The sequence below is a fragment of the Oncorhynchus tshawytscha genome, linkage group LG07 (assembly GCF_018296145.1).
Source record: "Oncorhynchus tshawytscha isolate Ot180627B linkage group LG07, Otsh_v2.0, whole genome shotgun sequence".
Lineage (NCBI taxonomy): Eukaryota > Metazoa > Chordata > Actinopteri > Salmoniformes > Salmonidae > Oncorhynchus > Oncorhynchus tshawytscha.
In genome coordinates this window covers 47779302-47803956 of record NC_056435.1, presented here as the reverse complement: position 1 = coordinate 47803956, position 24655 = coordinate 47779302, and the positions used below count along the sequence as shown (strand labels likewise).

At 42.8% G+C, this 24655-nt stretch overlaps 2 protein-coding genes across 6 annotated transcripts in view; one reads left to right on the top strand and one right to left on the bottom strand.

Moving 5' to 3' along the window:
- The window catches only part of LOC112254672 (low-density lipoprotein receptor-related protein 1-like), a 164601-nt gene extending 149706 nt beyond the window's left edge, over window positions 1–14895 (top strand). For 2 of the 3 annotated variants that reach the window (XM_042324507.1, XM_042324506.1), the window contains exons 71-88: window positions 2–124; window positions 228–368; window positions 486–623; window positions 721–840; window positions 1467–1732; window positions 1906–2084; window positions 2303–2409; window positions 2930–3049; window positions 3296–3472; window positions 3755–3895; window positions 4040–4213; window positions 5990–6151; window positions 11667–11850; window positions 11928–12029; window positions 12134–12207; window positions 12380–12473; window positions 14202–14346; window positions 14483–14895. In XM_042324507.1, coding sequence (XP_042180441.1) covers window positions 2–124; window positions 228–368; window positions 486–623; window positions 721–840; window positions 1467–1732; window positions 1906–2084; window positions 2303–2409; window positions 2930–3049; window positions 3296–3472; window positions 3755–3895; window positions 4040–4213; window positions 5990–6151; window positions 11667–11850; window positions 11928–12029; window positions 12134–12207; window positions 12380–12473; window positions 14202–14346; window positions 14483–14623 — 2588 coding nt within the window. In that variant the 3' untranslated portion in view covers window positions 14624–14895. Of the gene's footprint in view, window position 1; window positions 125–227; window positions 369–485; window positions 624–720; window positions 841–1466; window positions 1733–1905; window positions 2085–2302; window positions 2410–2929; window positions 3050–3295; window positions 3473–3754; window positions 3896–4039; window positions 4214–5989; window positions 6152–11666; window positions 11851–11927; window positions 12030–12133; window positions 12208–12379; window positions 12474–13341; window positions 13381–14201; window positions 14347–14482 lie in introns of all 3 variants that reach the window. The other variant, XM_042324505.1, reaches the window with a different exon arrangement.
- A 1622-nt stretch (window positions 14896–16517) lies between these two features.
- LOC112254671 (E3 ubiquitin-protein ligase DTX3L) lies at window positions 16518–24655 on the bottom strand. Of its 3 annotated transcripts, none has more exons than XM_024427418.2 (11): window positions 24459–24655; window positions 23737–23823; window positions 21043–21123; window positions 20840–20941; window positions 20608–20661; window positions 20319–20363; window positions 19886–20126; window positions 19426–19598; window positions 17770–19305; window positions 17410–17627; window positions 16518–17157 (listed from the first exon to the last, which is right to left on the bottom strand). In XM_024427418.2, exons 2-11 carry the CDS (start codon window positions 23776–23778, stop codon window positions 17088–17090), a joined length of 2562 nt encoding a protein of 853 aa, XP_024283186.1. In that variant the 5' UTR covers window positions 23779–23823; window positions 24459–24655; the 3' UTR covers window positions 16518–17087. The 3 variants fall into 3 exon arrangements, with proteins under 3 accessions (XP_024283186.1, XP_024283185.1, XP_024283184.1); XM_024427417.2 differs by lacking the exon at window positions 24459–24655 and adding an exon at window positions 24265–24440 and having other exon boundaries at window positions 23737–23843; XM_024427416.2 differs by lacking the exon at window positions 24459–24655 and adding an exon at window positions 24265–24440.

Genomic DNA, 24655 nt, shown 5'->3' with positions numbered 1-24655 from the left:
GCGAAATTCCAGTGCCCTCCCACAAGGCAGTTCCGCTGCCACAACGACCGTGTCTGCCTGCCATTAGCCAGGCGCTGTGACAGTGTTGACAACTGTGGGGACAACTGTGATGAGATCAACTGCCGTGAGTTTGTTTCTAGTGGTAGAGAGTTATGGAGTTGACTTTTACAATAGAGTTACGGAGTTGACTGGTTATGGACTTAACATAATGTCCCCTGTACCTCCAGAGACTCCTCCTACCACGCCAGTCTGTCAGAAGGATGAGTTCCAGTGCTCCAACGGCCGCTGCATCAGCTCCAACCTGCGCTGTGACTACTTCAACAACTGTGAGGACTACGGCTCTGACGAGATCGGCTGCAACAAGAAAGGTGTGTGTCATCTCGGCATGCAAGAGAAGTGTGCGTGTGGTGTCGGTCCTGTCTGTCTCTCTGTCTCTATGCAATTGTCTGTAAGTTTAACTCTTTATCCTGTCTCGTCCTATTCAGACTCTGCCCTGAATGACTGCCGCAGTAACAGGACAGTGTGTGGCGATGGTGATGAGGCCCATTGTGTGGTGAACGGCTCTGAAGCCTTCTGCGCCTGCAAACTTGGCTTCCAGACCACAGGCAACAACAGATGTGAAGGTCCATTAGAGCACCACAGCACTGGTCCAAATACACTCTGTTACTGTACGTCTAGTGATCTGTAACCTGAATTATTATGCTGGGTGTTTGTTCTCAGATAAGAATGAGTGTAAGCAGTTTGGAGTGTGTTCCCACACCTGCAACAACACCAAGGGCTCCCACAAGTGCAGCTGCCACAAGTACTTCACCAGGATCAACGACAGCTGCAAGGCTGACAGTGAGTACTGCTCGGATCAGTAATACCAGTGAATCAGTTAGTCACTGCTTCTCTGTCTTTAGAAACCTGTCTGAATTTGTCTGTTTGAAGCCGGTGTCAGGATGTGTTTTTATATAGTCTAGTGTGTGTGTGTGTGTGCGAAGTAGCTTTTAACGACACAAGACAATTTTATTGTTGGATTCTAGCTTGAAATATACTTATTCATGTTACCAGACTAGAACGTATTGATGTTTAAGGAATGTATATGTTGGGTCAATGAAGGGTAGATAGTAAATGTGTGTATGTAAAGGTACTGAGTGAGACAAAGGGAAGTGCAGAAAGTTAATATCCTGTTCCTAAGGAGGGAGGCAAAGGGCAACGGTTTAGTTAGTCTTTAAGGCAGGCCAGCTGTGGAACTGGGCTCGAGGTGAAGTGAACAGATGAAGTGAGAGGAAACCTCTGGGATAGAGGGGCCCACTACAACGGCTGTTTGACCGAGGTGGTGAATAAACTTGGTTTGAGCTTTTTCTAGTCGTCCCATTTTGAGTTTTTAGTCTGTTTGTTTAGAACCTAACAGTGAGTCTTAACCATAAGTCAGAGGTGATGTCCTAGCTCAGGCTGTGATCTCACTTCCTGTGTCCTCCCAGACCTGAGACAGGTGCTCTACATCGCCGACGACAATGAGATCCGCAGTCTGGACCCTGGCATACCCAACTGGCGCTACGAGCAGGCCTTCCAGGGCGATGCCAACGTGCGCATTGACGCCATGGACCTGCACGTCAAGACCAACCGCTTCTACTGGACCAACTGGCACACGGGCAGAATCTCCTCCTACGAGCTGCCATCCTCATCCTCCTCACCTAACAACAACCGCAACCGCCGCCAGAGTGACTCCAGAGTCACCAACCTGGAGGTGTGTGTGTGTGTGTGTGCGCGCGCAGCTCAGATATCAGTTGTAGCCGAGCTGGGTTTTTAAAAGTAAGTGTATGTGTATCTGTATCCCTGTGTCTGTCTGACTGCTTGTGTGCCATGCCCTGTGTCACACAATGATTTAACTCCCCATTCTCCCCCTCTCCTTGTGTTCAGATCCCCGGTCTGAAGATGCCCCGTGGCATCGCCGTGGACTGGGTGGCAGGAAACATCTACTGGACAGACTCTGGCCGGGATGTGATCGAGGTGGCCCAGATATCAGGCAAACACCGCAAGACCCTTGTATCCGGCATGATCGATGAGCCCTATGCCATCGTAGTGGACCCCCAAAGAGGGTGAGTCTGCCTGGGGAGGGGAGGACAGTGGGGGTAGGAGAGCAGTCTGGAGTGTGGAAATAGATGGATCTGGAAGAGAATTCCTGAGTACTGAAACACATCCTTATTTTGATGCTGTATTTAAATGATAATTCAAGATTCAAGTTTTACAGTGACAAATCAATTGTACATAAAGTAGATATTTATTTAACCGGTTGTTGACCCTGTGTACCCGTAAGGACCATGTACTGGGCTGACTGGGGAAACCACCCTAAGATTGAGACTGCTGCCATGGACGGAACCATGAGAGAGACACTGGTACAGGACAACATCCAGTGGCCAACAGGTAACACGCACGTGCGAGCACACACAGACCATGCACACACACGCACACAAATACACACACATTTTACAGGCTGATTGACAGCTCCATCCTTCCACAAATTAGTTGATGTGTTGTATTGAGCTTTGTTTCCCTCAATAGGCTTAGCCTCAACTGACATGTCGAAATGACTGCTCTCACTCTCCCTGTCTCTCCCTGCTCTCTCTCCCTGCTCTCTCTCCCTGCTCCCTCTCCCAACTCCCTCCCTTCCTCCCTTCCTCCCTTTCTCCCTTTCTCCCTCTCTCCCTCCCTCCCTCCCTCCCTCCCTCCCTCCCTCCCTCCCTCCCTCCCTCCCTCTCTCTCTCTCTCTCTCTCTCTCTCTCTCTCTCTCCCTCTCTCCCTCTCTCCCTCTCTCTCTCTCTCCCTCCATACCTATCTCTCTCTCTCTCTCTCCCTCCCTACCTTTTCTCTCTCTCTCTCTCCCTCCCTACCTTTCTCTCTCTCTCTGTCCCCCTCCCTCTCTCCTCTCTCCCCCTCTCTCCAGGCCTGGCGGTGGATTACTTCAACGAGCGTCTATACTGGGCCGATGCTAAGCTGTCAGTGATAGGTAGTGTGAGGTTGAATGGCAGCGACCCGGTGGTGGCTGTGACCAGCATAAAGAACAGTTGAGTGACCTGCTCTGGTCTGGGTCTGAAGACCTGGCCTGACATGGCTAAGCCACAGAATCATGTTCTGGTTTTAGATAAGTGGGCCCATTTGTGGATGTGAAGTCTTCTCCTGGCATCAGAACAATAAAAAATGCAGATATCCTCAGCAAGTGAAAAATCATGTATTTTAGCATAGCCTATAGTGTATCTAAGTGGTATAGAGTTGGTCTGAGCTGTGGTGTTTTCTGTCTTGTTTGTTCCAGAGCTCCACCACCCATTCAGTATTGACGTGTTTGAGGACTACATCTATGGCGTCACCTACATCAACAACTTTGTGTTCCGTGTCAACAAATTTGGCAAAGGCCTCATGGAGAACCTGACCACAGGAATGAACCACGCCACAGACATTGTGCTCTACCACCGCAACAAACAGCCAGAGAGTGAGTGGACATCGCCGGCCAAACTGGACATGATGCATGCATATTCTTCACTAACAAATACATATACTGTAGATGCATACTGGTGCATTGACTTTCACAGTCCCTTTATACTGCTAGTAGATTTTAATATCCAACTGCTCTCTCAATGTAACTGACTGGCTTGCAAGGATCTCAAGTTAGACTCAGGTGTTTGGTGAATGGTCTCAGATACAGATGATGGATAGTCTTACAGACCAGTATCACTGTATCACTTGGTTAATGTGTGTGGCCTCTGTCTGTCAGTGACCAACCCATGTGACAGGAAGAAGTGTGAGTGGTTGTGTCTGCTGAGCCCCAGTGGTCCAGTCTGTACCTGTCCAAATGGACACACTCTGGACAACGGCACCTGTGTGGAGCTCTCTACTCCTACACTCTCCCCTATTTGTGAGTATACACGAACACCCTTAGACCTAAACTGTTATATTCAACATGTATTGCATTGTCTGAGTATACACACTCATACATCCACACTCATCTCTGCCTATAATTATACACACACTCACCCCCATCTCTCCTCTCCTCCCCCAGCTCCTCCCAGTGGTACATGTAATGTTCAGTGTCTGAACGAAGGCAGTTGTTTCTTCAACGCCAGGAAGCAGCCCAAGTGTCGCTGCCAGCCCAACTTCGGAGGAGACAAGTGTGAGGTGGACCAGTGCAGGGACTACTGCCAGAACAGAGGCACCTGTACAGCCTCTCCTACAGGTAGTACACTATATACAGTATATATACACAGTGCATTCAGAAAGAATTCAGACCCCTTGACTTTTTCCACATTTTTATACATTACAACCTTATTCTCAAATGGATTAAATCATTTTTTTCTTCATCAATCTACACACAATACGTCAATGACAAAGTGAAAACAGGATTTTTTTAAATAAAAAAGATACCTTATTTACATAAGTATTCAGACCCCTTGCTATGAGACTTGAAATTGAGCTCGGGTGCATCCTTTTTCCATTGATCATCCTTGAGATGTTTCTACTTGATTGGAGTCCACCTGGGGTAAATTAAATTGATTGGATATTATTTGGAAAGGCACACACCTGTCTATATAATGTCCCACAGTTGACAGTGCATGTCAGAGCAAAAACCAAGCCTAGAGGTCAAAGGAATTGTCCGTAGAGCTCAGAGACAGGATTGTGTTAAGGCACAGATCTGGGAAAAGGTACCAAAACATTTCTGCAGCATTGAAGGACCCCAAGAACACAGTGGCCTCCATCATTCTTAAATGGAAGAGGTTTGGAACAACCAAGACTCTTCCCAGAACTGGCCGCCTGACCAAACTGAGCAATGACAGCCTGCTTGGAGTTTGCCAAAAGGCACCTAAAAGACTCTATGAGAAACAAGATTTTCTGGTCTGATGAAACCAAGATTGAACTCTGGCCTGAATGCCAATCGTCACATCTAGAGGAAACCTGGCACCATCCCTACGGTGAATAATGGTGGTGGCAGCATCATGCTGTGGGGAAGTTTTTCAGCAGCAGGGACTGGGAGACTTAGTCAGGATCGAGGGAAAGATGAACGGAGTAAAGTACAGAGAGCTCTTTGATGAAAATCTGCTCCAGAGTACTCGGGACCTCGGACTGGGGCGAAGGTTCCCCTTCCAACAAGACAATGACCCTAAGAACACAGCCAGGAAAACGCAGGAGTGGCTTCTGGACAAGTCTCTGAATGTCCTTGAGTGGCCCAGCCAGAGCCCAGACTTGAACCCGATCTAACATCTCTGGAGAGACCTGAAAATAGCTGTGCAGTGCCGCTCCTCATCCAACCTGACAGAGCTTGAGAGGATCTGCAGAAGAATGGGAGAAACTCCCCAAATGCAGGTGTGCCAAGCTTGTGGTGTCATATCCAAGAAGACTTGGTTGTAATTTCTGCCAAAGGTGCTTCAACAATGTACTGAGTAAAGGGTCTGAATACTTATGTAGATGTGATATTTCTGTTTTTCTTTATTTTATACATTTGCAAAAAAAAAATCTAAAAACCTGTTTTTGCTTTGTCATATTGGGTATTGTGTGTAGATTGAGGGGCTAAAAAATTAAATCAATTTTAGAATAACGTTGCAACGTAACAAAATGTGGAAAAAGTAAAGGGTTCTGAATACTTTCCAGATGCACCGTATATGTCACTTAGCAGATGATTTTATCCATAGCGACTTACAGTAATGTGTGCATACATTTTAAGTATAGCTAATCCTGGAGAACAAACCCACTGTCCTGGCGTTGCAAGCATCATGTTCTACCAACTGAGCTACGGAAAACCCCTACCCTGACAGGAGGCTGTTTGAGTTTGAATAGACCATTAACCCAGGAACAGTGAGACATATAGAATAATAATACAACTAGGCAGCCGTGTATTGAGTCAACGACTTTACCCTCAATGAGCAGTCCTGACGTTAGTTTGATGTTAGAGGCCAAGTCTCCTCTTCCCCTCTCATCCTGTCCATCTCGGTCTGACCATCTGTCTCTCCCTCCCCAGGCTCCCCTACGTGTCGCTGTCTGACAGGGTTCACTGGTCCCAACTGTAACCTACACACCTGTAAGAACTACTGTCAAAATGGAGGGAACTGCATGGTCAGCGCTGGCAACCAGCCCACCTGCCGCTGCCCTGCTGACTTCCTGGGGGACCAGTGCCAGTACCGTGAGTCTGTCAGATCAAATTGTATTTGTCACATGCGCCCAATACAACAGGTGTAGATGTTTCAGTGAAATGCTTACTTACAAGCCCTTAACCAACAATGCAGTTTTAAGAAAAATACCCACCAAAAATGTTGAAATAAAAGTAACAAATAATTAAAGAGCAACAGTAAAATAACAACAGCGAGGGTACATACAGGGGGTACTGGTACAGAGTCAATGTGCGGGCCACTGGTTAGTTGAGGTAATATGTACATGTAGGTAGAGTTATTAAAGTGACTGTGCATAGATATCAGCAGCGTAAAAGAGGGGGGCAATGCAAATAGTCTGGGTAGCCATTTGATTAGATGTTCAGGTGTCTTTTGGCTTGGGGGTAGAAGCTGTTTAGAAGCCTTTTGGACCTAGACTTGGCGCTCCGGTACCACTTGCCGTGCGATAGCAGAGAGAACAGTCTATGTCTAGGGTGGCTGGAGTCTGACAATTGTTTTGGGCCTTCCTCTGACACTGCCTGGTATAGAGGTACTGGATTGCAGGAAGCTTGACCCCAGTGATGTACTGGGCCGTACGCACTACCCTCTGTAGTGCCTTGCGGTTGGAGGCAGAGCGGTTGCCATACCAGGCAGTGATGCAACCCGTCAGGATGCTCTCGATGGTGCAGCTGTAGGACCTTTTGAGGATCTGAGGACCCATGCCAAATCTTTTCAGTCTCCTGAGGGGGAATAGGTTTTGTCGTGCCCTCTTCACGACCGACTGTCTTGGTTGGACCATGTTAGTTTGTTGGTGATGTGGACACCAAGGAACGTGAAGCTCTCAACCTAATCCACTACAGCCCCATCGATGAGAATGGGGTCGTGCTCGCTCCTCCTTTTCCTGTAGTCCACAATCATCTCCTTTATCTTGATCACGTTGAGGGAGAGGTTGTTGTCCTTGTACGGTCATGTCTCTGACCTCCCTATAGGCTGTCGTCATTGTCGGTGATCAGGCCTACCACTGTTGTGTCATCGGCAAACTTGATGATGGTGTTGGAGTCGTGCATGGCCGTCATGGGTGAACAGGGAGTACAGGAGGGGACAAAGCACGCACCCCTGAGGGGCCCCTGTGTTGAGGATCAGCTGTCTTGCTGTCTTATCTTTTTTTATTGAATATTGTCTTGCGCTGTTCTTGTCTAACTGTTAGCATTTAGATTTTTAATAAAAAAATATACAGTTACACCCGATGGCATCAAACGTTACATTTTAAAAACCGTTATTTTCAAACACTATTAGATTTGCGGTGACGTGGGTTGCAAGAAAATACCCTCCCTCTGGCTAGAAACTCATTGCAGGTTTTGATAATAAAAATGCGTCTTTGTTTTAAAGACCTCTCAGAGGAAGTTGCCATCACTATTTCAACTTAATTCCTGTCCTAATGCGGAATTACTGTTTGGTTCCACCCTCCGAACATCGACGTCTGGCTCCTTAAATATTGATTCATCAGGCGTGCACATCTCCACCTTTCTGTGTGCACGGCCCATACCATCATATTCCGCAAATTGTAAACACACTAAAAAGTCAGGGTAGCTTTGCTAGTCGCTAACTTACGAAGCACAGCTAGCTTGGATAAGGCAGAGGACCATCCATTCAATTCAAAGGGCTTTATTGGCATGGGAAACACATGTTTACATTGCCAAAGCAAGTTAAATAGACAATAAACAAAGGGGACATAAACAACCAGAAATTAACAGACGATGCAGGAATAAAATCAAAAAATGCCCGTGCTACAGACCTCTGTCTATATTGGTCTGCTAATACAGGACTAGTAAAGGATCAGTGCGCTACTTTTGTGAAAATGGTTTAACTAAATGTATTTCTATCTGAGTGTTTACCATCATTTGTAACCTGAGTCCGATAATTCTGTTAAACAGTTAATCTGATAATACTTATATTAAAATACTTGCTTGATTGGTTTTCTAGTTTCTTGAAATACTTTGCAAATGCAACTTATTTCTATGTTAATAAAACTGAAATGGCCTATTCATTCCTTTTACATTTTAGTAGATGCACTTATCCAGAGCAATATACAGTAGTGAATGCATACATTTACATACTTTTTGTACTGGTCCCCCATAACCGTAGCGTTGCAAGCACCACGCTCTACCAACTGAACCACATCACAAACCACTTGATGTCTCAATGTACTCAATTACTGTATTGATCATTGTTTTTCTTCATACTCTACAGGAACAAACCTGTAGGCAAAAAGTGGTTCTTTTCTATGTTATTTGATCAAGAAAAATATTAGATTTGATGTGGATGTTTTGGGTCTTTGCCCATAACGTTGCACTTTTTGATGTAAATGTTTCAGAACAGGGTTTTGTTCTTTGTGGATTCCATTAGAATGAAGATCACAGAGAAAGGGACAGGGCAACAACTCTTACAATTCCAATGACTGAATCCTGCAAGATACTGTTCTTAATTATACTTTTTTTGCCAAAGAGGAGATGCTAGTAAAGTGCAATACTTTAGTGAAAAAAATTATATATATTTTTCTACAGGTTTTTAGAAATGTTAGCTAATTTTTGAAGATAAAAATAAATGGAAATATGAAATTTACATAAGTATTCAAACCCTTTACTCAGTACTTGGTTGAAGCACCTTTGGCAGCGATTACAGCCTCGAGTCTTCTTGGGCATGACGCTACAAGCTTGCCAAACCTGTATTTGAGGACTTTCTCCCATTCTTTCTCCCAAGATCCTCTCAAGCTCTATCAGGTTGGATTATCTGTAAGGTCCCTCAGTCGAACAGTGAATTTCAAACCGAATCAACCACAAAGACGAGGGATATTTTTCCAAAAACGCAGACATGGATATCCCTTTGAGCATGGTGAAGTCATTAATTACACTTTGGATGGTGTATCAATACACCAAGTATTTAATCCTACAAAGGTACAGGCATCCTTCCCAACTCAGTAGCCGGAGAGGAAGGAAACTGCTCAAGGTTTTCACCATGAGGCCAATTGTGACTTTAAAACAGTTAGCGTTTAACGGCTGTTATAGGAGAAAACTGAGGATGGATCAACAACATTGTAGTTACTCCACAATACTAACCTAATTGACATTGTGAAAAGAAAGATGCCTGTACAGAATAAAAAATATTCCAAAACAAGCATCCTAATTGCAACAAGGCACTAAAGTAATACTGCAAAAATGTGGCAAAGCAATTAACATTTTGTCCAGAATACAAAATGTTTTACAGTATGTTTGGGGCAAATCCAATACAACACATTACTGAGTATCACTCTCCATGTTTTCAAGCATAGCGGTGGCTGCATCATGTTATGTGAAGGCCTGTAATCGTTAAGAACTGGAGTTTCTCAGAATAAAAAAGTAACCGAATGGAAGATGAATTCACCTTTCAGCAGGACAATAACCTAAAACACAAGGTCAAATATACACTGGAGTTGCTTACCAAGATGACATTGAATGTTGCTGAGATGCCTAGTTACAGTTTTGACTAAAATCGCCTTGAAAGTTTATGGCAAGACCTGAAAATGGCTGTCTAGCAATTATCAACAACCAACTTGGCAGACCTTGAATAATTTTTTTAAAGAGTAATGTGAAAATGTTGTACAATCCAGGTGTACAAAGCTCTTAGACTTACCCAGAGACTCACAGCTGTAATCGCTGCCAAAGGTGATTCTAACATGTATTGACCCAGGGGTGTGAATAATTGTGTACATTAGATATTTCTGTAATTAATTTAATACACTTGCTAAAATTTCTAAAAACATGTTTTCACTTTGTCATTATGGGGTAGTGTTTGTAAATGGGTAAAACAAATCCATTTTGAATTTGGACATTAACAAAACAAAATGTGGAATAAGTCCAGGGGTATGAATACTTCCTGAAGGAACTTCACCGCACGGTCACCTATACTATAGCTAGCTAGCAAGCCAAACTTGTATATAGTTAGTGACCCATAGGCCAACTCTTGCTGCTACTTTAGCGCTGCTGTGCATAACGTCTCCAGAAACTACGATGTATCACAGCCGTGTTGACATTTCACGTCTTCATCCACTTTTGATGTCACTAATGTTAGCTAGGTGATGCGCCTATTATACATCGTTCAGTTGACGTGTGCCTTGCCGGTCTGCTTACTATAGCCAAGTGAACGAAATTAGCTCATAATAATATTAGCTATTTTCTTACTCACCATTTCACCGTCAGCTCATTCAACAGCTCCAGATCGAACTAAGTGCATTTGTAGACAGCAGTAAGCAGTAGTAACTACCAGGTTGTAAACAGGAAGTAATGAGCCCGCACATGTACATGTTTTGCAGGTGGTTCCAAATGAACTAAAGCCATCCCTCGTCAGATATAAATATAATTAATCTTATAATGAAACACACGATCCAATATATTACACATAGACTAAAACAATGATTTATTGACTTAAATCGTTGTGCAATATCAGGGGTAAACTATGGGCATCATCTTTCAGCTGAAAAAGTGGATGATTTTAGCTGGTGTGGGCATTTAATCCTACTTTAGGATTAGGGGTAGGTGAGCATTTAATCCTACTTTATGATTAGGGGTAGGTGAGCATTTTAATCCTACTTTAGAATTAGGGGTAGGTGAGCATTTTAATCCTACTTTAGAATTAGGGGTAGGTGAGCATTTTAATTCTACTTTATGATTAGGGGTAGGTGAGCATTTTAATACTACTTTATGATTAGGGGTAGGTGAGCATTTTAATACTACTTTATGATTAGGGGTAGGTGAGCATTTTAATACTACTTTATGATTAGGGGTAGGTGAGCATTTTAATCCTACTTTAGGATTAGGGGTAGGTGAGCATTTTAATCCTACTTTAGGATTAGCATTTAATCCTACTTTAGGTAGGTGAGCATTTTAATACTACTTTATGATTAGGGGTAGGTGAGCATTTTAAATCCTACTTTAGGATTAGGGGTAGGTGAGCATTTTAATCCTACTTTAGGATTAGGGGTAGGTGAGCATTTTAATCCTACTTTAGGATTAGGGGTAGGTGAGCATTTAATCCTACTTTAGGATTAGGGGTAGGTGAGCATTTTTTAGGGCTTTTAACCACATATGGAAATGCTCCATATTCACATATGTAGACACACACGGGTGTGGTGCTGTGGAGGTAAGGAATATGCGGTTGAAAAGTGGCCGAATTGCCCTTTAAGATGAATGCACTAACTGTACGTTGCTCTGGACAAGAGCATCTGCTAAATGACTGAAATGTATTTTAGGTTTTGTATGGACCCCACAAAGAATAGCTGCTGCATGTGCAACAGCTAATTCGGGCTCCTAATAAACAAAACATTTAAAACTGTCTCTCTACTGCCACCAGCTGGCAGTATAATACTCAAACACTACTGAGTTAGAGAAGTGGAGGACTACAAAATGTTAACTGCCTGGCACTCTTTTGATATCCATCTCAAGACTCCTTGCTCTCACTATACTCAGACGGATAGTTGTCTCTCATGTATGTGTGTGTGTGTGTGTGTGTGAGTAGGTAGCTGCGAGGGCCACTGTCTGAACAGAGGCACTTGTATGCAGAGTGCCAGCGGGGTGCGCCAGTGTCGCTGTCTATCCCAGTTCAGCGGCAGCACCTGCGAGGTGGACAAGTGTCACTACTGCCGTGACGGCAAGTGTATCCCCACCAACTCCTTCCAGCCCACAGGAGAGGTCACCTGCATGTAAGTGTCACACTCACACACACACACACTCACACACGCGTCCTCCTAACCTATTGTTACCTGTGTGTGTCCTGTAGCTGCACAAATGGCAGAGTCCAGCTCAGCTGCTACACATGTGATGAATACTGTGCTAATGGACAGTGCTCTGTCAACCCACGCACACACCTACCAGAGTGCAAGTAAGTTCTCTCTCTTTCTATCTCGCACTCTCTCACATACATATATTATAGTAACCCTGGTTACTGTGCAGTTACATCTGTCTGTGTCTATCTCTCTCCCCCAGGTGTTCTGCAGGCTGGGTGGGGCATCGCTGTGAGGTGGTGGCCTCTAGTGTAGACTCCTCAGAGTCTGGTGGACGTAAGTAAACTGTCCTCAACTTTTCTGAAGGTTTGCAAAAAGAAGATCTGCTGCTCTACATTTTACACATATTATTGTGGCTGCACATCAACTTGAAGTCTCCTGCCCAACTGCTACCTGAAGTCTCCTGCCCAACTGTGTATGTATACTGTTTCTGTGTATCCATGTGCAGGTGGTGCCTCCATAGTGATCCCACTGTTGATGCTGCTGTTGTTGGTTATGTTGGTGGGAGGAGCTGTGTTCTGGTACAGGAGGAGGATGAGTGGGTGAGGAACGTTACACTAGACAATACAACACCGGGGCACTAGCGGAACACTGGGACAATATCTACCTTAACCCCCTATCAAGCTCTCTTCTTCTCAGGCTGTCTTTAATGCTGCTTCTTACGGTCTCTGCACTTTCTCTCTCTTCCCTCCCTCGCTCTCTCCTAAGGTGACCACATGTCCCGGATTGTGCGTCCCACAATCAAACAATCATGTCCCATATTTTATGAACAATTTAAAGCACCACTTCTTTACACAAAAAGTTAGATTTGTCCTGTAAGTCAGACTTCCTATTAATTTCAGAATTGACATTCCAATCTGTATCTTTTGCAGTCACATTGCGCTTATGACAAGATGTGTATATATATATATATATATATATCATAAGTATGTGGTACTGGTGATGTTAAACACTTCTCCAATCGTTGATGAGATTGAATATTCTGACTGCACAAGACGAGATGTAAATAGCCGTATTAGGTCATTTCATCAAACTTGTAAAGCTCATTAGTTGCTCATTCAACATATTTGCTGGTACTTCACTCAATCCCGTTTTTAAAAGTCTCCCTTCCGAACTGTTTTACATTCCCTGAGACCAACCACAAATGTTTACTTGGCCAAATATTCCCAGATTCGTATAAAACAGCCACACATGTGGTCTCTCGTTTCTGCATCACCAAATAAGGTGCTCACTCTGCAAAAGAGTAGGCTTTGTGCGCTTCAGTTAGCTCGCTTGGAGTGCTGCCAAGAACATGTATTCATGTAGGCTACACTGTACCGCAAACTCATCCCCTTGTCCCGCATTTTAGTATTTAAATGTGGTTACCCACCCCTCTCTGCTGTGAGTAACTGCATCTCTTCTGTTCCTCAGGTCTGGCAGGCCGGGCAAGTCCTTCTCCAGACCCTCGTGGTAACGGTTGCCACGTTACGCTTTCCATCCTCTCTCACTCAACATGGCATCCCATCTCTCTCTTCATTATTCTCTTTTGCTGTGCAGTGTATAGTCCTGTGGTCAATGTCGTTTTCTGTTGTGCCTAAGGGGTCATGACCCTCTCGTTCAGCTTGCCCCTCCCTCTCCTGATCTAAATACCTGTTCAGGTCTGGTCTACCCTCTCCAAAACACCTACTATACTTCTAGGGGTGTAACAGAAATTATCTATTGAAGAGGAATGGATCAGTCTATGGCCCCAGGATGTCTTAATGGACCCCATGCTGTGTTCCATCATGCTGTACTGTATTGGGTTGTGTAGAATGCTACTGTATTTATCATACTGAGAGAGAGGACGCTCTGACTGCGTTGTTCCAAGCCACGATTTGGAAAATGCAACATGAAAAATGCAGCATTTACAATGGTTGTTGGTTGATTTGTTACTTCTCTTCATTCTTTAAGTCCATGGTTTGAACCAATATGGTAATGCTCCAAACTGACAACAACGTGGATTTCTGTCCAAGACATCGATAGATTTGACCTTGCTTGTGTCTTTGAAGTAGGCATTCAGTAGTACCACTTACAGGGTGTGTGTGTAATGTTGGCTTACTTGATACTGTTACATACCCTTCTCCAGGACCAGTGTGTCCTGTAGTATATACTAGCTAGGTGAATGCTGGATTTGCTTCCTGGGTTACCGTGACAGTGATGTGAGCCCTGACCCTCGTGATGTGGCCATGTCGCTGCCCGCGCTGTGTGGATGTACTCCAAGGGATCATGTCCTTTCACCTCTGTATCTGCAGGGCCAAGGGCTTCCAGCACCAGAGGATGACTAACGGGGCCATGAATGTAGAGATAGGAAACCCAGCGTACAAGATCTACGAGGGTGAGCCAAACGACGATGCCGGGGATCTTCTAGACTCAGACTTCACACTGGACCCAGACAAGGTATTAAGCACACAGACACTTGCACCATGTCACACATACCTGCACAAGCAAACTGACACAAATGAGGCAACATACAAACACAGACCTACTACCATGTATTTAGTTGATCTAATGGTCCTCCCTGGTCTCTTACCAGCCCACCAACTTCACCAACCCAGTGTACGCCACCCTGTACATGGGAGCCCACAACAGCCGCAACTCCCTGGCCAGCACAGATGAGAAGAAGGAGCTTCTGTCACGGGGGGATGAGGAGCCCCTGGTGGACCCGCTAGCATAAACTGTCTATTAGCCTGGGGCGTAACATTCCAAACACACCCCTCTTTTTGCCTTTGAAAGAGAAACAGAAAGAAAATAAACAGAAAAGGCGTGCACACTGTATAAATTGTACAAAAATCAACCTTTTTGTATGTGATTGCAGTATTATATTTTGTCCTTTTACGATTCCTCTGGTCAAAAATGAACAAAAACATTTTATAGAATACATTTTTTATTTACTATTTTTGTCCCTTTACCTAAATAGCCACTACCTCTGTGCACAAGGAAATGGAAGAAAAAAAACAATTAGAAGAAGAAAAACATAATTGGAGCAATTTGTTTTGAATGAATTGTATAGAGAAAAAAACATTGTTCTATTTAATTTTGTTTGTGTTAATTTTGAGCAGGGGAAGGCAAACTCAGTTTTGTAAGTCGGTACCAATGTTGTCTTGATGACAGTTTTGTCTGCAGGGGTGTAAGACAGGAATAATACAGTACGATTTGTGTACAGCATGTGTAAAATGTCAATACCGGATGGCAACTTATTTCCATATTATTTTCTCAGAAAACTATGTTCATGAAATTGTTTTCTTTCTTGCACAGACAATGTTTTATGGTGTATATACCGTAAGATGTAACGCAGGTCAATATATGTTTGTTTCTATCCTTAAGGTGTGTAGGGCTCATGTGATGTTAAAATAGCGTAATCAAAGTGTTGTTGAAGCGACTGAGAATGAGTGACTGACTGATTACTGGTGAGATGTGATGATTATGACGATGTTGAAGATTCCAGGCTTGGGAATGCGTCCATATAGTGGGCTGTGGGTGTGCCCAGTTCCCATGTCACGGCAGGTCAGAGGATGCTAACGATGGGACGGACCAGGTATACTGTGAGAAGATGTGTGACACCTTCGCTGAGAAGGTCACCAATCTGCACCCCTTCAGTGGACTGTGGTGCCAGAGGACAAGTGTCTTCGTTACAGCTGTGTGGATGGACATAGGAGATGGGATAACTAATGGTCTATGGTATGTTTGTTTTTCGCAGCATTTCCTCATGTGGTTTATGTAAGGGCTTGACTGTCCTCCTGGCCCTGTCAGACGTCAGTACAGATGAATCCTTCTAACCTGAGAAAATGAGTTTTGTGCTTTAATGGTTTTGTAACCGCTCTCTCTGAAGGGCATTAATTTCTTTCTTTCTTTTTGACTGTTACGTAGCGTTTCCCTCGACTGTTCTTCCTTTAGCCGTTTCTGATCATCTGTCTTTTTGTACCCTGCTGCTAACGCTGCCGTTTGGTTGCCCTGACGTGTCTAAGCTCAGCCACTGTCCCAATGCTGCTTCTGTCAGGTGATCAGACATATTTTAATGCATGTGAGAAAAGGCAAACAAATGTTCAAGTAACTAGAATAACAAATCCATATTTTGTGTGTCTTGTGTTATTTTTGATTTATGCGGTTGCATTTTATTTCATTATTTTAATTGAAAGGAGATACAGTACAATCATTTTACTTTAAAGAACATTTTTGCAAAATCATACATGCATTCTTGGATTTAAGTTGTTTTTGATTAGTCCTTGTTTTATGAGAAATTACACATAGCTTTTATAGTACAAAATGCATGGAGGCTCAAACTTTATTTTGGAAAGAGAATGTTGTTTTTGGTAAGAGTACTTTCAAGCTAAATAACAGATTGTTATAAATACAATTTTAAAAACTGTACAGAAAACAATCAACTGGATTTGTGTTCTTTTAGTGCCTTTTATGTTGTCATTTTGTTTCGAGTTCGATGTTACATCGTTTGGTCGCTTCTGTGGTTGTGTTTTCATATCTAGCTGGACTGGACTAGAGTTTGCATATTGTGGAGGATACAACAATTAATACCAAATTCACCACAAATATAAACAAATGTGAGATCAGTCTTAAATTAACTTTTTATTGTCATTACCAATCATCAAACAAAATTCCACAAACTTGAGTTAATCACACAAGAACACATTTATTGGGCCTTAAGTGAGCAAGTGGATCTGTTTATCTAATAATGAGATCACCAACTGATAATTATAATATGTTGAGGTTGATTTGAAATCTGACTGTTACCATTCTGTTTAAAAGGACTGACATAATCAAACAAGATGAATGTTCCATATTTCGTCATAGCTCACACGTTAGCCTAGATCCAAGCATCTAAAATAAAAATAATACCAGTATACCAATCAGAACTAAATCCCTCGAAAGTTGACATTTGTTTAGACAAATGGCTTCATAAAACAAAGAATCTTAACCAAAAAGGTTCCTGATACCAAAAACCATTTTCCAAGAGACTCTTGTACTGTAGTATTGTCACAACCCAGAGAGGGAACAGTGATATGGCAAACAATCAACAAACATCTTGATTCCGTAGTATAGCTTTCCCCTCTCTGTATAATTTTAAAGTATGCAGCTTTGAATCTCAACTGAACTAGTCTTCTGTTCTATTTCCAAAAATGTCTTCATTTGATGCCTTTGGCTTTCAGCTCATCCTTCACTCTGCTCAGGTAGTCATGGTCAGGATAGCCGAAACTGGGCAAACACAAAGCACACACAACTTTGAATTAAACACATTCTCCAATTATTTCTGAGCTTGCTTCTGGTTTAAATCTCATGAGGGATCAATGTTGTTCCCCCAGACAAGGTAGTAGTAGGCACTTGACCTGAATTAAGTCAATGCAAAATATACAAAAAACATTTATACATGACATAAGAAATGTTAACTATGTTAGTCACTAGAGGCATACAGAAGTTTATTCATATCTATAGTCTTAGATGGTGTACTTTTGTGCCCCTCCTCCGATGTTGGTTTTGTGGTGAATGTCATTCCAGGTCACTACGTTTTCTGCCCCAGTGGTTCTGGAGATCCCAACTGTGAAAATCAGCCTCTGATTAAATGCTTTCTTCAGCAGCTTCAGGACCTCATTCCCCTCAATGTTATTGGGTAGATAAGCCCTTCTTTGGGTCCCATAGAAGTGCTTTCCAGGGTTGGGATGTTTCTTCTGAAAACAGACAATGTAAACAAAAACTAATAGCAAAGGCAACAAATGGCTGTGTAAATATAAAACACTGCAGTGGAAATTGGGAGCTAATGTATTGTCAACTTTTACATTTACAGTATAATGAAGAACCTGAGGCTTTTACCGTCTGTTTTCCATCTGGAATATCATAGTTGATAACTATCGTGTCACATTGAGTGAATCCAGGTAGGTTGGTGTAAGAAATGGTGTGTGTCATTGTTCCATCAGGCTGGTCTCCCTCCACCTTCCCGTACACATCCTTACACACAGGACAGCTGGGGCCCATGGATTCCACTGACCGCCTCAGACACTCTTTACAAAACTCATGGGTGCATGACAACTTCTCCTTGTTGGTAAATATATCCATGCATATGGGGCATGTCGCTTCTCCAGTTGCTCCCATCTCAGCTGCTCCAGTGTTGAAGTCTTCAGGATACACAATCCTCTGCTTGTCTTCCTCTTTAAACACAGGCCCACCCAGCTTCTCTTCAAGCTCTTTGACAGCAGGGCCTAAATGTTCCGGTAGGCCAATCAGCCTCCAAGGACCGTAATTTTCTCCTGCCCCAACACATTGGTGTCGAGAGCGGATCTTCTCCAGCATATCCCCCACAGTCCCTGCCTGGGTAGTGTCTAGCAGATAGCAGCTCATTGTTGACGTGGCAACCTTCTGGTAGAGGTGCATGAGAGCTCTGATGGCGTGGCTTTCCAGAGAGGCAGTGTGTTGGGACTTGATAGGTCTGGTTGTCACTCTGACCTTCCCCTGAGAGGGATTATTCATGAAAACTACTCCAAATTTATTTTGGATTGCTTTTATTTGTTCATCAAATATTTTTTGAATCAGCTCCCAGTGGGCTGGGTCCATGGACAGCCCACTTGACACCAGTGAGTCTTTGATGTCAAGCACAATCTTCTGTGGAATCTCTGTAGATCTCCTTCCAGATCCAAAGGCCTCATCTGTGGAGCTGTGATCCATTCCGAAGGTCTTCACTGTGGAGCTGTGGCCCACCCCAAAATCCTTCCTGACTGCTACCATGCTCTGCTTCGGCCCAAACGCATTGCAACTGTTGGCGGACACATTCAGAACCAGCCTGGACTCCTCATTCTGGATGTTCTTCAGCGTATTCTGGAGGTCTTCTAGATTCATGTGTGGCAGATGTGCGGAGATGCTGTGAAAATCACCTGCACACTTCTGGAAGAGGTCAATTAACTCCTGGTAGGCTTTGGGCAGCAGACAACCTCTGCCTGTTTTCTCTGAATCTTCTTTGATGGACACCTTCACATCTGCATTGATTTCGACTCCATTTCTTTTCTCTATGTCCTCCATCTCCTTCTGGTAGGCCTGGTTAATGTACCCAAAGAGGGTCAGTGGGACTGGAAAGCTAATTTCTGTTTGCCCAGGAGCTTCATGGGTGTTCATTCCCTTGTGAGTCATGCTTGGTGTCGCTGCTAAACCATTCCAATCACCTGCTGGCCTAGCCTCAGCTTCCTTGATGACCTTGTTCACCTCTCTTTGGAACTTCTCCACTTCCTCAAAGTTCCCAGTAAAGGTCAGTGAGTGATAAGTGCGGTACTGACTGAACCTGGTCTGAAGGGCAACCTGTGCTTCATGTGGGATGCCACTGAGATCAATGATAGTATTTACAGTCATTGGGAGTTTGACCTAGTGGGAAAATATAATATTAAAAAGATTTACATATCTTACATCTATACTTTTTATATTGTTGTTGATTTTGAAAATGCAATCAAATAATCAAACATTTACAAAACCAAAGCCAATTACATCCTGTGGAGTGTGTGATGTTGGAGGAGAGCCATCCATTGAGCTAGGTTTAAAGTCTGATTGGTTCCAGGATGTAGATGGCGCAGTCTTGTGAAACTGCACAGTAGCGGTTGTCTTGGCCTGGTCTTTGAAGGTCATCTGTGTTGCCCTCTGATTCAGAAGTACTTTTAGATCTTCAATAGGGCAGATTAATATATTAAGATGAACATTAAGAATCAAAAAAGGATTTAAGATAACATAATAACTGTAACCAAATCAAACATGCTGACATATCTAATAAAATATTAGTTCCCAGATAAAAGCATGCATTTGAGAATTCACTCTGCAACACAATAATGTACTGTTGATGTGAATATTTTCTTCTTAGCAGCACCACCATGGCTTGTTTATCCTCAACATTTAAAATGGGTACTAGGTATTTTTGTAATGAACTTCACATTTTTGACTCCATCATTCTCACCTGTTGAGGGAGTTATCTTGACCTCAGCCCATGACCCATTGTAATAAAGACCTTTCAAGGTACAATCTGTAGTCTTATCACCAAAGTCTTTATTGAGCCATGACTGGAGAGTTTTCTCTAGTGTAGATTCCCATTTTGGTGGAAGGTCTTTCCTAGGCCACTTCACAGTGACGTAGACTGTAGCCTCATCTGGAGATGCTGATGGCTGCTTTCTCTCTTCAACCTTAGCTTGATTCAGATCCTGAAAAAAATGTCTGAGCATAAATATGGTTGTTGACGCAACAGTTTATTCAGTCCTACAGAGGACCTGTAGTTTAGTAATTGAGTTTCATAGCGGATAATCTAATTTTGCTCCTGGGTACAAATCAGAGCCAGATTTTTATTTGTATTTATTTTTTTCTTCTCCTCCTCCAGCAGGAGCATCCACACTCACCTCATTTCCCTCAATATCCTCCTTTGCCTGATACAGATCTGTGCCCTGAAAAAATAAGAGATTAAATATGATTTTTGACCTAACAATCAGTTTCAACTCCATTTGGACAAAGTCTTAAAAGGTGAGCTGTAGAAAGCATAGCTCTGATAGCTACCTCTGTCATCAGAGCTTTAGAAAAAACATTTAATAAAAAATAATGATTATTCTTTAACATGTACTTCACATACTATATAACGTCTTACATGTCATTCAGATATTTAAAAATATATTGTCAACTTGTGGTGTTAACCTGGGGTGGTGTATCCAGTCCTTCTTCAGATTCATCATCTGTCAAATACAGGTCCTGAAAGAAGAACTGGACATCAGTATGATGTTGATCTTACCCTAACTTTAATTGTGATTGGTTTTGGTAACTTCATGAAACAGCATTGGATAGTCTATGCAAACAGGTATGATAAAGATAAGATCGCCTGAGTCAGAGACTAGTTGACATGATCATAATTACACTGTTTACTCCTTACCTTTTGCTTATCAGTCAAAACAGTCCTTTGGGTGTGACTGCTAGGACATGAATGTGGCTGTGTTACTATCACTGGCTCCCCACTTGTTCCTGAAGAATAGGTCTAAAAGAGATAGGAGGGGGTTCATATTTTCACTCATCACAGAATAGCACATTTCATAATTGTGGTCTTAAATTATTCCACATAAGAAAAACAATACCTACCCTATCACCTCTCCCATGGGGGCTCGGATACTTCCATTGTGGATAGTGCGGTGCTCTACTGGCAGCCAAGGCTGGGTCAGGCTGCAAGAGAAGAGCGAGATGTGTACGGGTTGTAGATTTTCACATACAGTGCAATTTTTGTTGTGCAGTTTCTCTTCCTGAAGAAATGTGGTTCTCATATAATCTAATTCGAACACAAGCAAACTACTGTTGTTTGGTTCGTCTAGTTCCACATATGTTTTACCAAAAAGGTGGCTAAGTAACTTTTAAGTATACCCTCTCATGAATAGCTTTATATTTACATTAATTTTTTAAGAATGCGGAGGGCTCCCTATAGACATGATTGGTTGACGGTAGGTGGGAGCGGGAGGTCCTGTATAAACACAAACTCACTTCCTTGACCATGACCTTTACAACAACTCTGCTCTGAGCAGCACAAAAAGTATGAATGCCCTGACTTCTGTAGAGGCTGTATTGCGGTAAATGCTGTACGGCCACTGCAGACATCGGATTGACCATGCAGAGCCTTTAATAACAGCTCTTAGCCATGGTATACTGAACAAAAATATAAAGGCAAAATGTAATGTGTTGTTGGTCCCATGTTTCATGAGCTGAAATAAAACATGAAATGTTCATATGAACAAAAAGCTTATTTCTCTCAAATGTTTTGCACAAATTTGTTTACATCTCTGTTAGTGTGCATTTCTCCTTTGCCAAGATACTCCATCCACCTGAAAGGTGTGGCATATCAATAAGCTTATTAAATAGCATGATCACAGGTTAACCTTGTGTTGGGGACAAAAGGCCAGTCTAAAATGTGCAGGTTTGTCACAACACAATGCCACAGATGTGTCAAGTGTTGAGGGAGCGTGCAATTGGTACGCTAACTGTGGGTATGCCCACCAGAGCTTTTGCCAGATAATTTAATATTAATTTCTCTACCATAAGCCGCCTGTCGCCATCCCAGGACCTCCACATCTGTCTTCTTCACCTGCGGGATCGTCTGAGACCAGCCACCCAGACAGCTGATGAAACTGAGGAGTATTTCTGTCTCTAATAAAGCCCTTTTGTAGGGCTCCCTAGTGTGTGGACATGGCTCCGAAGCGGACAGGCGTATGCCCTCCTTGCCCACCCATGGCTGCGCCCCTGCCCAATCATGTGAAATCCATAGATTAGGGCCTAATTCATTTCAATTGACTGATTTCCTTATATGAACTGCAACTCAGTAAAATTGTTGAAATTGTTGCATGCTGTGTTTATATCTTTGTTTAGTATATAATGGCAATACACCACACCCCCTCGGGCCTTATTGCTTAAGTATATCCCTGGCCATCCCAGGTGCATCGTTTGATACGGTACTTATGCTATAAACCTGCCCTTGGGAATTGTCATGTGGCCATTGCTGTGATTGGTGCTCTCATGCAGATTCACTGCTACCAGTATCAGGAGAATTTACTGTCTCGAATGTTGCAAGTGCACAATTATCTGTGAAGAAAGTAAGAGGTAGTTAGTTCCCTTTGTCCTTTAAGATTAAAAGGTGGAAGGTAGCCTAGTGGTTGAGAGCATTGGGACAGTAACAGATGGCTTGAATCCCTGAGCCGCCTAGACGTAAAATCTGTCAATGTGCTTTTGAGCAAGGCACTTAATCCTAAATCGCTCTGGATAAGAATGTCTCCTAAGATGATACGTTTAATTAAAAACTGTTAGAAATGGAGAACTTATGTCAAACAACTTATCTATTACTGCTGTTCAATATCCAAAATAATATACCCATTATATCAAACAAGCTGCTGTTTGGCTAAAAATAAGTTGATGTATAAATATTGTAGCGAATTCATATTCCAGGAACCTGGGTCCAGTGACTGTCAACCCAACGCAGTTACTCTCCAAGAGATCCAAACCTCTTGACCAGGTTGCTAGGTGTTTTTCATTACTAAGTCCCTCCCGCACTGCGCCACCCCACTTCTGACACCAATGTAATGAATTTGGAAGTAGCCCCAACCGGGACCCTAACCCAACACCTTACATACTGACCACACTGCACTCGTTGCAAAATAAATGTACAGATACATGTTATTCAATCATTGCACCCACACTGCTCATGTGTGTCAATGAGCATCAGTGTAGCCAGGCGCTACAATAGAACTTGGTTTTACTTGTGAAGCTTGACATGCTGCAAGTCCCACCTCTCCCATCAGTTTTTAGGAGCATATACCTACGTGGGTGATTGATAGGTGAACTGAGGTCCACAGTCCAGTTGGTGGTGGTAATGCACCTTACCACCATATAAAGTTCAAAGAAGAAGCCTGAAGGAGGAGATATTACTATAAACTGTTACCATTTTATCTGTGGATTAATTGTTGGAGTAGAGGACCTTGTGCATTTCAGGTAAAATAACAACCCAATGTTTATATCCCAGGAAAAATTTGCAAACTAGCTAGCATAAATGTTTCATGCTTTTCGACCTGTCCCCAAATTAATATAGTTGGTTCAGAGTTCGTTTTCATATGTCAACCTGCATGTCCTGGTCACGTCTAGTAGATGGACAAAATCAACATGGAGGAGAGATGCGGTCAGCATGTTATCAGTTACGCCATGAGATCTGAACCTCTTAACGAGGTTCGCTGGGTGTTGCTTTCGGTCGCTGCAATATTAAAGGTACTCATGTATTTGTCCTCAAACCAGCCTACTCACATTATCACACACTTCCATCATGTCAACGTCATTTTCCGCCATGTTGATTTAAGTCTTCTTGCTTCACCCGGTCAAACTCAGTGTGTCCTACACAGCAGGAAATAGGCCTTTGTTGGAAGAATATCATCAATACGAAAATCTCATTGCCGTTTTGTGCCAACTTGTGACGCCACAGAAAATAGTATCACTTTCGTTTCACAAGTTGCAACACAGCCCAAGGTTGACGATAGCCTGTCTCGATTTAGTAGCCTAAAAAACTCGAGGCTACTAAATCCGAATGAATAGGCCTAGTTAGTATATAACGCGTGTAGTTTTAGATTAAAACATAAATACACATCGAGAATAATACATTGTTCAATTGATTTAATTCACCGATTATTCAATTGATTAAAAAATAAAACATTATGAACTTGTAATTTTCTATGCATATTTTATATTTTAACATTACGGCTATGCTATAGTTTAATAAATTGTTTTCGGTGCCAGGTGGGCCCGAAGTTTTGCTAAAATATTGTCTAGGTTACATACCAGGCGTGTACAACTGTCTCAGTTTTTAATGTCCTCTAATTTGTAGACGTGGAAGCGAAAACGAAAGTAACGATGATTCAAGAATGCAACACTATAGCTGGCTAGACGCACTTTCCGTCAAAAGAGGGGTAGTATCACAGCTATTGTAGCCTATGGCCCAGTGTAGGGTTTAATTTGCTAAAATTATTACTCACTGTACTGTATCCGGGGGATGGACCAAAGTAACCATAATCCACATAGACGGTACATGAAAATACTGTATAGCCTTTATTCTCACGATCCAACTTCCAAACAAAATTCAATTATCGTTTTTAAAGGTAAATATATTGAGTAAATCGTTAACTCTTTCAATTAATGTGTTGTCGGCGGACTAGTCCAAATAGGCTACTCC